At 51.7% G+C, this 12858-nt stretch overlaps 1 protein-coding gene across 1 annotated transcript in view; it reads left to right on the top strand.

Moving 5' to 3' along the window:
* The window catches only part of STARD7 (StAR related lipid transfer domain containing 7), a 29841-nt gene extending 25569 nt beyond the window's left edge, over positions 1-4272 (top strand). Inside the window, exon 9 of the mRNA XM_078869234.1 lies at positions 690-4272. Within this exon, the coding sequence (XP_078725360.1) occupies positions 690-826 (137 nt within the window). The 3' untranslated portion in view covers positions 827-4272. The remainder of the gene's footprint in view (positions 1-689) is intronic.
* The last annotated feature ends 8586 nt before the right edge of the window (positions 4273-12858 follow it).

The raw sequence follows: 12858 nt of genomic DNA on the forward strand, positions 1-12858 counted from the left end.
CCCCCCCCAGCCTAGCGTCCCCTCTCCTAGCGTTCACGCAGTGCTCCTCTCCCCCCCCCTCTCTCTCCCCCCTTCCCCCTCCCCCTTTATTACCTATATAACCTCTTGCCACAGCAGCTCTCTCTCCCACTTCAGCAACAAAACAAATCCTTGCTGTGGTTCTCCCACCTGATGATGATTGCTTGTGTTGCAATTGAAACGTCGTGGTTTATTTTATTTTATACCTACGTGACTTTACCAAAATAATCAAAGAGTATCAATTCAGATCTTATTGGTCACCCCGTGCCCTTACAAATCTCAACGTTCATCCTAGAAAGTCCCATCACAAGGGAGAAACACAAACAAATAGACATAATTTAGTTTTGTCCATATTGGAACGGCTGTACGCCGTATGGACCTGAAAACTCAATTTCCCTGTCAACCAATATGGGTAAACCATATGGGTTGACAGGTATGCTTATGTGGAAATGTATAGCAGCCAAATGTTCTAAACGCACGTTTTTAAATGTGGAGGGAAAATAATCCACACCAACACGGAAAAAGACACCACAAACTCCAAATATACAGCAGGGGTTGGGATCGAACCCACGATCTCCTGTATCCTAGGCATGGGAGTTAACATCTCGTCACCGTGGGGCCTCATTATGAACCTCCACCGTGTGCGCGTCTCCTCCCTGTGCACGTGCCAGGCATGCCGGACTTCCTGGAGAAGCTGCACCTGGCGGCGCTCAAGTCGCAGGACCACGGCGTCCGGGTGTCCGACGCGGCCACCACCCCCCCCCACTCGGAGCCCAGTGGCCACCCCAACGGCAGCGTTTACGCGTGACCCCTAACCCAGGGAGACAAGGGGGTAGTGAGGAGGTTGGTTTGATAAATTTAGATTGTTTTTCACCCGCTGAGTTTTCTTTGGCCCATTTTTGGGTAATAAAATTTTGTAAATAGTGACACGGATCGGGGAGACATCTGGAGGAACAAGGAGTCATGTGGAGGGGCTCCACTCCGTTAAAATAGCACGTAGACCCACCATCACAGCCAACGCCCTCCCACATAGAGCTACCACCATAGCCTCTACTTGATGTCACATGGAGCCATCTTCACAGCCTTCACTCCCACATAGAGGCACCACAACAGCCTCCACTTACACATGGAGCCAACACCACAGCCTCCACTCCATGTCAAATGGAGTCAAGACCACAGCTTTCACTGCATGTCACATGGAGCCGCCACCACAGCCTCCATTCCCACATTGAGCCACCTTCACAGCATACTTGCACCGCAAGAGCAAATAAATAATCTCTTGGGGATATTACATAAATTAGGAGAGCTCACAGTCAAAATAAAAACAATCCTAAATATACAGGGTGTCAATTTGAAGACAATGATTGGGTATATATAGGTACCAAGTGGCTTATGAAATAAGCTGATGGTTTGACACTCACACAAAACTAAACTCAGCATCACCACTGTCCCAGTGTAGATGGAGAAGTCAGCTAGTCCATGTATGTCCGACACCACCATGGTTTTTCATGGGCATATCTCCGTTATGAAGGATGGACATGTGATTTCTATCTGAATTACTAATCCAAGCGATGTATGCTTAAATGGGCAATGAGGCATTGGTGCTCTTCTGTTAACAGCTCTTAAACCACATTACTATGGTGGGGGCGAGTCTATCCATAGCACAACCGCTGTGGACTTCCCCCCTCCCCAGAGTGGTTCCTCATTTTATCAACTCCAGAGAGAAGTAAACCAGGCACCGAGTCACTGACCCCTCGACGAGTGAGGAGCAGATGATAATGATAGAACCAGCGTACGGGTAAAAATATATATTTTTCCGCAAGCCCGGTTAATCTGCAGCCCACATCATCCGTCCACAGATAGATAAACGAGAGCTAGCTGTGCTTTGTGGTTGATAACAAGCATTGGAACTGTCAATTGTGGTAGTAGAGTATCGGGGCTGTACACTGCTGATGATCCTAACCACGGTGGAACAGCTGGCGGTGACATTTCCGTCACCAATTGGCTTTGTCTATTAGACCAGGCTGGTGTGCGTATGCATAGAGCCTTGGTGGTGCTTGCATGGTATTGTGGGTATTACTCATAATACTTAAAAAATAATATAGCAGTATAATTAAATTGGAGGTTAGGAATATAACTTGCCAAAAACATTGTTGTAGATGTAATAAAGAGGACGTGCAGGGGGGAGGCACATGTGCAGGGTTGGTACACGTGTAGGGTTGGTACACGTGCGCAGGGTTGGGAAGGGCAGTCACCCCGAGAGAGGCATTGGAGTGGCACCCAGATGTCGGCGACCGGGGAAAAGACCGCGGTGCTTGCAGTGATGAGACTGAAAGAGCTGTGGGATCTATCAGACGGGACGGCTGATACAGCCGCTTGTGCTATGGTTGCTGATGTGTGAACACGTGTCTGCACGGTTTGACTTGTGTTAATGTATTATTCAATGTTTAAAAAAAGAATTTGGCTCAGCCATATTCCACTTGGGCTATTGGAGGTCACATCGTGAGATGTATGAACTTCCGTGTTTTGGAACGCTTACAGAAAGCAGTGCCCTGACTTGTGTCGGGATGGTCCCAGAAGGTGATATCGCAGAACTACATCTGAAGTCACGCCAAGAGGCCTTCTTATTCACACTTTTTATATGTCTGGCAAGTAATGTTTGTCGCATGTCAAAGACAACTTTTTTTTATCTCGCAGCTGTATTTTAGTCAAATTTCCAAAAAAAATCTCTTAATATGGAGGTGGGGGGAGGTGTTTGTGTGGTGATTGGTGACTGCGTTGAGACCATCAACTTGTTCTATTTGAAAACCCAGTTTAATCAAATTAGTCTACGCGAGTCATTGGGTCTCAAAGCCTATATGGTCTCTATTTGAGTCAATGGGTCTCTGTCAGATGTAAGTGGCCATGCTGAGACAACCAACTTGCTACACTTGAGAATGCATTTCAATCACAATTGGGCGGTTAAAACCCGGATTCAATACCAGGATCTCGGCGTTGCTGGCATTGTTTCCGACAGGCATTACAAACCCGCTGAGCCACCCATCCACTACTCCCCTTCATTGTGTGTGTTTGATAAAATATCCATGCGTTGAAATGGATTGCTGCTGTTTCAGCCGACTTCCGCTTGAGGTTAAATTAATTTGAAATGAAATGCAATTAATGTGATTAGCATGCATTGATGAATATATTACCTGCAAAATTGATGCAGGTGTTTATATGAGAAACGCTCGTGTTAGGTCAGCTTTACATGCTTTTTGTCGCGAGCTTCGGGTATTTTCTCGGGCCAATGTTGGGTTCACTGCTCGAGTTTATCTGGTGGGTTATGATGAGAGATATGAGTTAGGGGTTAGTGCGAAGTAGGGTGCCTCTGTGTTTAGGTCTGTGTTAGTGTTGGGGTTAATGTCACTATTAGGGTTATAAGTTACTATTTAGAGGTTAGTGTTAAATTTATGAGTTTATGTTTGCGTTCGAGTTTCCATTAAGAGTTAGGGTGAGTGTTATTGTAAGGGTCAGAGTTGGTATCAAGATTGGTACTATGCATGAATTAGACCTTTAGGCCGGTCATATCAGCTGGAGTTTGAGATGGAGCTATATAGTTAGGTATCAATGTTAGGGGCTATCATCACTGTTTGGGTTGGAGTTGAGCATTAACATTAGGTTTGGACTCAAATCCAAACCCATATTTGATCAAAATAAAATCCCTTAACTATCCGTGCACAGCCGCTATAAGTTGTGGTGCCACAGCGAACCCTCCATAAAGACTCGAGTATTTTACACGGTAGGGTCGCGGATTTTGCTTTGGGTTATATCTTTGCACTATTGTGGCGTGTAGCGTTGATTAAACAACTAAGGTGGTTTGCATTGGTCAGCTATAGAGCCTCTTATAAGTAAAGTTGTCCGTGTGTGTGCGCATTACGTTACAGATGAGCAGGAAATTATCATTTGAATCATTTTATAACGGGCACTTTGCAAATCCATTGCTGGCTGACGACACTTCCACACCGCGCGAGTCGTTTGGATTATTTGCCCACAATTCTCTTTGCTGGTCAGTGCCGGTTGGTGGGAGCGAAAGCGGTGGAAGTACCCACACTTTACCCCACCACACACACAGGACCTGGCGATCGACGAACTCGCAGTGTCCACATTTACCCGGATTTTGGCAACACCCACTCGCGTTTTTAGACACGGTTTTGAATAGCTAGCTGCACTGAGGGGCCATCCATTTAGTACGTACGCATGGAGGGGGGGGGAGGGTTCACCCAAATGCGTACGCTTGTGTATGGGGGGTGTACTGACAATGTACGTACGCATAGGAAACGGGGGGGGGTGAAACCTCGATAATTTGTCTACATTGGCCTTCAAATTAATAAGATAGTCCGGCGGTGGACTATCTGTTTGCTTAAACACGTTAATATTATACATTCTTGATCGTTTCTGCGTGGATTAAATATCGGCCGTCCTATATGATGGGGGGGGGGGGGTGCGTCAAGCATACGTACGCACGCAGGTGGGGGGGGGGGGGGTGAAAAGTACGCGTGCGTACAGGGAGGGGGGGTCAAGTTTTGACAGATTTATGCGTACCTACTAAATGGCCCATGGACACCATCTCGTGAAGCCGACGATCTTACGCGTGGCTGGTCCCTGCCATATAACCGTGGACATTTTGACTTCTTGCCGCTGCTCTCTAGCCTTGTGCTCTTTATAGCCGCTGCCAGATTTTTCGCCGAGCTGTGTAGAGCGCGAGGCCGAACCATTGTAATAATAAACCAAAAATAAACTCAGTAAAAACACACGTCGTTGTGTTCTCACACTGCCCTCGGGCAGACGAGCGTCACTGATCACATCAGGCGTGGGAGCGTAACTCCGAAATAGCAGCGTCGTCGACCTTCCAGCGACAACCCCTGGAATCCCTCCTTGCAAAGCTCCTGAGCCCTCCTTCCTCGGAATCCCTTCCTGGCCCCAAACTCCCAAGTGAGCCCCCATTTTTTGAGTCCCGCCTGGCAGTACGTGATATTGTATAGGGTGGTCCAGATGTCTTATGCCCCCCCCCCCCCCCATTTCGTTCTCTGAAACGTAATATTATTAAAGTAAGACTTAAAACAGAAATGAATGTGCAAAGGAAAAAAATAGGGGGAAAATGAGGAGTCACGAGACATCTGAACACCGTCCTCGCACAGCTAAATAATGGGCATCCCTTCACAAGAGAATGCTTCTCGTGTACCAGGGGTCGGCAACCAAAATAAGCATTTTTTTCGAATTCGGTACAAAAAATGTTTCAAGAGCCACAATGGACATGAATACGAGACGGTCCCAAATCATAACGTCATGAAGAGTCGCAGTTTGCCGACCCCGGTGTACTGACAAAGGAGCCGATGAATCTACACGCGGTCACTAAAACTTTTTATTTTACCACGGAAGGCCCACTGAGCTGTACAGCTCTTTTTCACAAGCAAACTGACCACAAATGGTAGCTCAACGAAGTGGCATATATGAAAACGTATCGCGGTCAAATCCTCTAAACGCGTGTTGATTTTACATGTAAAGGGAAAACCCACGCGACCGCGGGGAGAACATGCAAATTCCAAATATACAGGCGTCAGGGTTGGGATCGAGCCCACGACCTCCATACCTGGCGAGGGAGTTAACATCTCGCCACCGTGGCGCGCCCACTTGGTTAAAAACTGTAAATGTATATTACACAACGTATGACTAATCAACCACAAAGCGTACATTGTCTGAAAATAAGCAGAGTTGAGCCTGGATCATGTTTGGATACGCGACCACCACGCGTGACAACTCGGTGGACAGCAAATGGCAATGCAGAAACATCTATTGTTACGTGTGTAGGACTCGTACAAGGGTTGTCTTTCTCTCTTTATTTTCCTCTTAGAGTCCACCTCGCCCCGCCACCGCTCCGCGTCTCTCCGTGCCCTCACTCCGCTCCGCGTCGCTCTGCGTCTCTCTACCTCGCTATCGCTACGCTTGTCTCTACGGTTCCTCCTACTCTGCATCCTTCCGATGCATGGCTACCCTGGTTGCTCACTGCGTTCTCGCTACCACTGTCTCTCCCTGCTTTACTCTACTAACACTCTCTATACGCTTTACTCTACTCACACTGTCTTTCCACGCTTACTCTACTATCCCTTGCTCTGCGACTCCCTGGGCACCGTTGCTGCAGCTCCATCCACGATGCCAACTCGTACAGGACTCCCTCCTCTCCGTTGCGCTCTGGCTTATATCCCCACACCAATTAATCTCCCTAATTATCTCTACCCTCTGCTTATCGCTCGCCCCCTGGCCCCCCCGTGTCACATGGCCTTGTTTTCGCCGCCGGAGCAATGCCCGCTAATGCCCAATTACCTTTTCAGCCAATCACTGGCCTGTGTCCTCCCGGCTACCCTGACACCTGTTTCAACTCTTAACGACCCACTTCGCCTAAAGTCACAACAACAACCATTACCTCACATCACCCCACTGTACTGTGCTTGCTCGCATAGCAACAGAGGTGGGGGATGCGTGGCGCGCTATCTCAAGCCCTACATCACCCCCCCCCCCCCCCTGTGAAAAAAACTAGCCGTCCTGGCTAAAACAACACGAAACCCACAGTACACTAAAAGTTCAACAGATGGACTATATATACAACCCCGAGTCCCAGGAATTTAAGTAAAAGTTAATCGTCGTGAACATGTTCCCGCGGCCGGTCCGTCACCTCGACTCAATGGAACAGGGGCGAGGGCATCCCCGTCCGTGGCCACAGGGCAGCGTTCTGCCCGAACCGTGCGTCCATCTCCATCCCCCTGTCCATCTTTCGACGAGAGCCACCCACGGTCTCGTGCGTCCCGGCGTGTCCGTCGCCTCAAAGATGGTGTTCCTGCAGGCACACGGGGGGTAAACCGCTGAGGTGCATCTTCCCATCGCCCCCAGGACGCTCATCAGACACATCCAATACAGGCCGTTCCGGGATTGGAGATGACGCATCATATGGCACAACATATCTTTTCAACCGTGATGGGTGAACGTGCCACAACCGTCGACCGTAGCGAATCCTTACACTTTGATCCCGACGAACTTCCACAATCTCAACGGGCCCCTGCCAGGGCCGGTGGAACTTTGATGACGTGCCCACCGGCACGATTGGACAATGCAACCAAGCCTTGTCCCCCACTTGCCATGGTTCCCGTGGAGGCTGCCCCCCGTGCAGACGCTCATTAGCTGCCTGCCTTCGTTCCGTATTCCGCAGCGAGGCCTCCCTGGCCTCGTTCAACCGATCCAATGACTCGCGCATGGGGACAGCCACCACTGGTGACTTGCTGTTAGATTTCACACCCAGCCTGACCAAGGCCAGGGCTTCTGGTTCACGCCCATACATCAGATAAAAGGGCGAATATCCTGTAGAAGCATGTGGGGCCCATCTATAAGTGGCCAAAGCCGCCGGGACATGTACATCCCAATCCGTCTGAGCCGAATTAACCTGCTGGCACAACATAGATGTCAATGTTCGATGAAGACGCTCGACCATCCCGTCGGTTTGCGGGTGGTATGGGGACGTCCGGATTTTTCTCGTACCCAATGATCTGTAAGCAGGTGCTCCGGGGCCCCTTTATCGAAAACGTAACCCTGCAGAAAGGCCTCCACAATTGATCCCACTGATTGGTCCACTAACGGCCATGCCATAGGCCACCGAGTTAAGTATTCGACCCCCACGAGCAAGTATTTGTGACCCCGCGGGGTAACGGGCAACGGTCCCAAAATATCAAGGGCCACAATTTCATTAACCCGCGAAACACGTATCAATTGCAATGGTACCCGATATGGCTGGGCTGGCGCCTTCCGCCGTGCGCACTCGTGACAAGCCTTAACATACAAATGAACATCATTCTGTAACCCCGGCCAATAGAAATCATTACTTAAAGTCAAAGCGGTTTTCTTCTCCCCCAAGTGCATCAACCGCGCGTGCGTGTCGGAAATGAGTTTCCCTCGTAAACACAGTGGCACCACTATACAAAATTTCTGTAAGACGACATCCCATCTGACCAGGAGGTCGTCAATGAGTCAGAGAAAAGGCCGATCATCCGACTGTTTGGAGCGAGAGGCCCATAGCCTCATCCTGGTGAGCGACGGATCGTCTATTTGCAACCGCACCTAATGTCCCCGTGACAAACCCAACAACCCAGGCTCAGTATCCAGTTTCTCGTCAACCCGGTTTGAATTAGCTGCAGCGGCCATTCTCGGCTCGCTCTGCAGCGGCGGCCCACAACGCGGCGATCCCTCGGAGCACCGACACGAGCCCGACGCCTGAGGCAACCGGGACAGAGCATCCGCGTTAACGTGACGCGTACCCTTCCTGTGCTGGACCGTAAATGAGTATCCCTGCAGGACCTCAAGCCAGCGGGCCATTTGGCCCGAGGGTTGATCGATCCGCAAGGAGTACTGCAATGCCGCGTGGTCGGTGCGGACCAAAAACTGTCGCCCGTACAAATATGGTCGATACAACTGCACGAAATGAACAATCGCCAATAATTCCCTGCGCGTTATGCAATACCTTTGTTCCACCGGGGACAGTACCCGGCTGCCATATGCGACGACCCTTTCAACACCATTAATCGTTTGCGACAACACAGCTCCGATGCCCGTATCACTGGCATCCGTGTCCAACGTAAACATTTCCGCAAAATTTGGATACCCGAGCGGCGGTGCGTTCGCCAACGTGTCCCGGAGCGTTTCAAATGAACGCTGCTCCTTATCACCCCATAGAAACTTTTTACCCTTAGCAGTCAGCGTGTGCAGTGGCCTCGCAATCGTAGCAAAATTCTTAATAAATCGCCGATAATATGACGCAAAGCCCACGAAGCTGCATACTTCGACACCGTTTTAGGCACTGGCCACGCACGAACACAACTAGTTTTCTCCAGATCCGTTGCGACCCCCGCTTCGCTGACCACATGACCAAGATATTTAACGGAAGTTCGCAACAGATGACACTTTTGGGGTTTAAACTTCAAATTGGCGCCCCTTACCCTGCCAAACACAGCCCGCAGCCGCTGCAAATGTCCCTCGAAATCCTTACTGAACACAATTACGTCGTCCAGGTAAATCAAACACGACTCCCACTGCAATCCTGTCAACACCAGCTCCATCAGTCGTTGAAAAGTGGCTGGTGCGGAGTGCAGCCCCATTGGCAACACATTAAAGTGAAACAATCCTTGCGGCGTGCGAAAAGCCGTCTTCGGTTTAGATGCCTCGTCCAAGGGCAATTGCCAAAAGCCCGACAAGAGGTCTAATGTGGAAAAAAATTTAGCGCCGGACAATGCGTCCAAGGAGTCGTCAATGCGCGGAAGCGGATATGCATCCGCCACCGAAACTTTATTCAATTTCCGGTAATCTACACAAAATCACAGAGAGCCATCCCTTTTTTTCACCAACACGATCGGGGCTCCCCATAGGCTGGACGAAGGGGATACGATATCCTGTTGCAACATCTCGTCAACCGTCCTCCGAATGCAATCCTTCTCCAGCGGGCTCACTCGGTGAGGATTCAACCGAACAGGGGCCGCATCTCTAGTGTCAATGTGATGTTGTAACAAGGTCGTACGATCAACGTCAAACTTCCCCGAGCTAAACACATCCCTAAATTCCGAAAGCAACTCCCTTAACCGCGTCCGCTGCTCGGGTGTCAAATCGCCGTTATCTTCATACAATTCGCGAAACCAGCTCGGTTCCTCCTCCGGTCGCGGCAGCGTGTTACCCCCCCACCCCCCCCCCCCCCCCCCGCTGCCAAACACACATGGCTTTCCGAACCTCGTTCGACTGACGCGTGTGCCAGCATGGTCCCTTCCTGAATAACGACCGCCTCTTGCCCCGTGTTTACAATCTGAATAAACGGTTCGGCTGTCACTGGCACCATCGTAAAAGCCCCTACCAAAGAGGGCGTTCGTGCCACGGCATTTGAAGGTGACAATAATATACCCTCCTCCAAGTTACCTACTGACAGCCCCTTTTTCAATTTCAATGGGACAAGCATCTGCGTCGCAGGCGGAATGCGCACCGTGCGGCTAACCACCGCCTGGACCACAGCATTGACACGAGTAAATTTAGACGGAGTACCCAAAAATTTTATGCACTTCCCTGACAGCAGTTCCAATTGTCCCCTTTCGATCGAAATCTTAATCGGCATCTTTTGCAAAAAATCCGTGCCCAATAAACACGGCACAGCCAGGACAGACGAAACCAAAATGTACACACCTCCCCGACCTGTATCGTTGCTAGTATACGACCCATAATTCCCAAACTACCCCCATTTGTCGCTATACACGGGCCCTCCACCGGTTCCAAAACATGGGCCGAAGCAGGGAGCAATCGGAAGGTGTGCAAAGAAATAAGCGTCGCGGATGCCCCCGTGTCAACAATAACCCGAATTTGAATCCCTTGAACAAACGCCATCACATCCGACGAACCCGGCGCAGCCCCCAAAACACGATGAGTCAACGCACCCCATACCGCATTACCTTGTGCATCATACGAAGGGGGATCAACATTATGTATCGACGCGGATGGGTGAGGTGTAGGATAAGGCCGTGTATTGCATGTGTCGCGACTCGCCTGGTAATCCTGCGCTGGGTAGAATCCCCGATTGTAGGGTCCCGATGAACGTGGGAGGACGCGTCTCCGTCTCCAGCAGTCCCGCGCGAAGTGTCCTCGCCGCCCGCACTCGTAGCAGCGTGACGGACTGCCACGTCCACCCGCATCCGAGCGGCGGTGTGGGCTCAATGGTGGTCGTGCGGCCGCTGCCGTCAGCAGCGTCAGCTCTCCCTCCGGTAGACCACCGTCTGATCCAACGCCCACCACCAGGGGCCGAGATGGCCCCGCCGATGGCTCGTCGCGAAGATCCAGGTTGACCTGGATGTTCCTGGCAAGCTGCAGGGATGACCCGTCGTTGTCGCTGGGAAATGAGAGGACGACTTGTAGCTCCTTCATCTGCAACAGCTTCTCCTGGGCCAAAGAATCAAGGGCCGCTTTGTCCATTGCCGGGTAAGCCGCTTGGCCAAGAGTCAACAGCGCACTGCGATACGCGAGGGGAGATTCTCCTTCCGCCCGTCGCCTCAATTGAAACTTGTGCTTGGCGACCGAGCGAGGTTCGTAAATCTTCTGCATCGCCGCAAATAACTCTGTCAAGGACGAGCGAACCCCTCGAGGAAGACCGTAGAACGTCGCCAACGCGTCGTCGTCCAAAGCCGTTGGCAGCTCTCGTAGCGCTTAAGCCTCCGTCCAACCGAGCGACTCATACGCTGCCCGAAATAGTCGTGTAAACGCCGTCCAGTCGCTGACCGGGACCTCGAAGCGTTCCACGTGCAGCCGGCGTGGCGTGCTCGAGGCCAGCGAATCCGGTTCCTCCTCCTCGTCCGGTGGCGTACCTGGCACCTCGGGAGATCCAGCCGCGCCATCAGCCCCTGCAGATGTAACGAGGTCGTGCGGCTGCGGATCCACTCCCGTCGGTGCTTCCCGCATCGACCGCAGAACTCGATCAAAGTCTTGCGCAAGCACCGCCATCTTGGCCTCCCACGCCGCCATCGCAGCTCTCCACACGTGCGGCGGGCTCGGCTCCTCCTCGTCGTGCGTGTCCACCTCGTCGTGCGGCGGTGCTTGCTCCGTCACGTCCTCCGGCGATGCGGGGGCCTCCGCTCCTGATGGAGGTATCACGTCCGCATCGCTGCTCTCCGCCGACGAGGCTGCCGGTAAATTATTTTTCTTCATGACTTTCTTGGACATCTCGGTGCAGGTTCTTTATCACTTCTGACACCAGTTGTAGGACTCGTACAAGGGTGTCTTTCTCTCTCTTTATTTTCCTCTTAGAGTCCACCTTCGCCCCGCCACCGCTCCGCATCACGGCGCGACCCCGCTCTGCTCTGCGTCGCTCTGCTGCGCCACCGCTCCGCGTCTCTCCGTGCCCTCACTCCGCTCCGCGTCGCTCTGCGTCTCTCTACCTCGCTATCGCTACGCTTGTCGTCTCTACGGTTCCTCCTACTCTGCATCCTTCCGATGCATGGCTACCCTGGTTGCTCACTGCGTTCTCGCTACCACTGTCTCTCCCTGCTTTACTCTACTAACACTCTCTCTACGCTTTACTCTACTCACACTGTCTTTCCACGCTTACTCTACTATCCCTTGCTCTGCGACTCCCTGGGCACCGTTGCTGCAGCTCCATCCACGACGCCAACTCGTACAGGACTCCCTCCTCTCCGTTGCGCTCTGGCTTATATCCCCACACCAATTAATCTCCCTAATTATCTCTACCCTCTGCTTATCGCTCGCCCCCTGGCCCCCGTGTCACGTGGCCTTGTTTTCGCCGCCGGAGCAACGCCCGCTAATGCCCAATTACCTTTTCAGCCAATCACTGGCCTGTGTCCTCCCGGCTACCCTGACACCTGTTTCAACTCTTAACGACCCACTTCGCCTAAAGTCACAACAACAACCATTACCTCACATCACCCCACTGTACTGTGCTTGCTCGCATAGCAACAGAGGCGGGGGATGCGTGGCGCGCTATCTCAGGCCCTACACGTGTACACACTCCTGCGTCTGTTGCTCCCCCGCCTTTGGCAGTCGGCGTGAAGCATGGTCAAATAACCCCCCCACGACCCGCACGGCGTCGGTGGGGAACGACGTCAAGCAGGATCCAGCAGTGGATTAATGAAGAGGGGCTGTGCATGCACGTGTATTCACAAACACGCATACTCACAAGGACGTGTACTGCACTCACAAAGACGTGTACAAAGATCCCCCGTATAGCCTAAACAGATTGTTGGGGCAAGTGCTGTAAGCGAGCACCTATGAAGGCTGGAG

Source organism: Lampetra fluviatilis, chromosome 27, assembly GCF_964198595.1.
Source record: "Lampetra fluviatilis chromosome 27, kcLamFluv1.1, whole genome shotgun sequence".
Lineage (NCBI taxonomy): Eukaryota > Metazoa > Chordata > Hyperoartia > Petromyzontiformes > Petromyzontidae > Lampetra > Lampetra fluviatilis.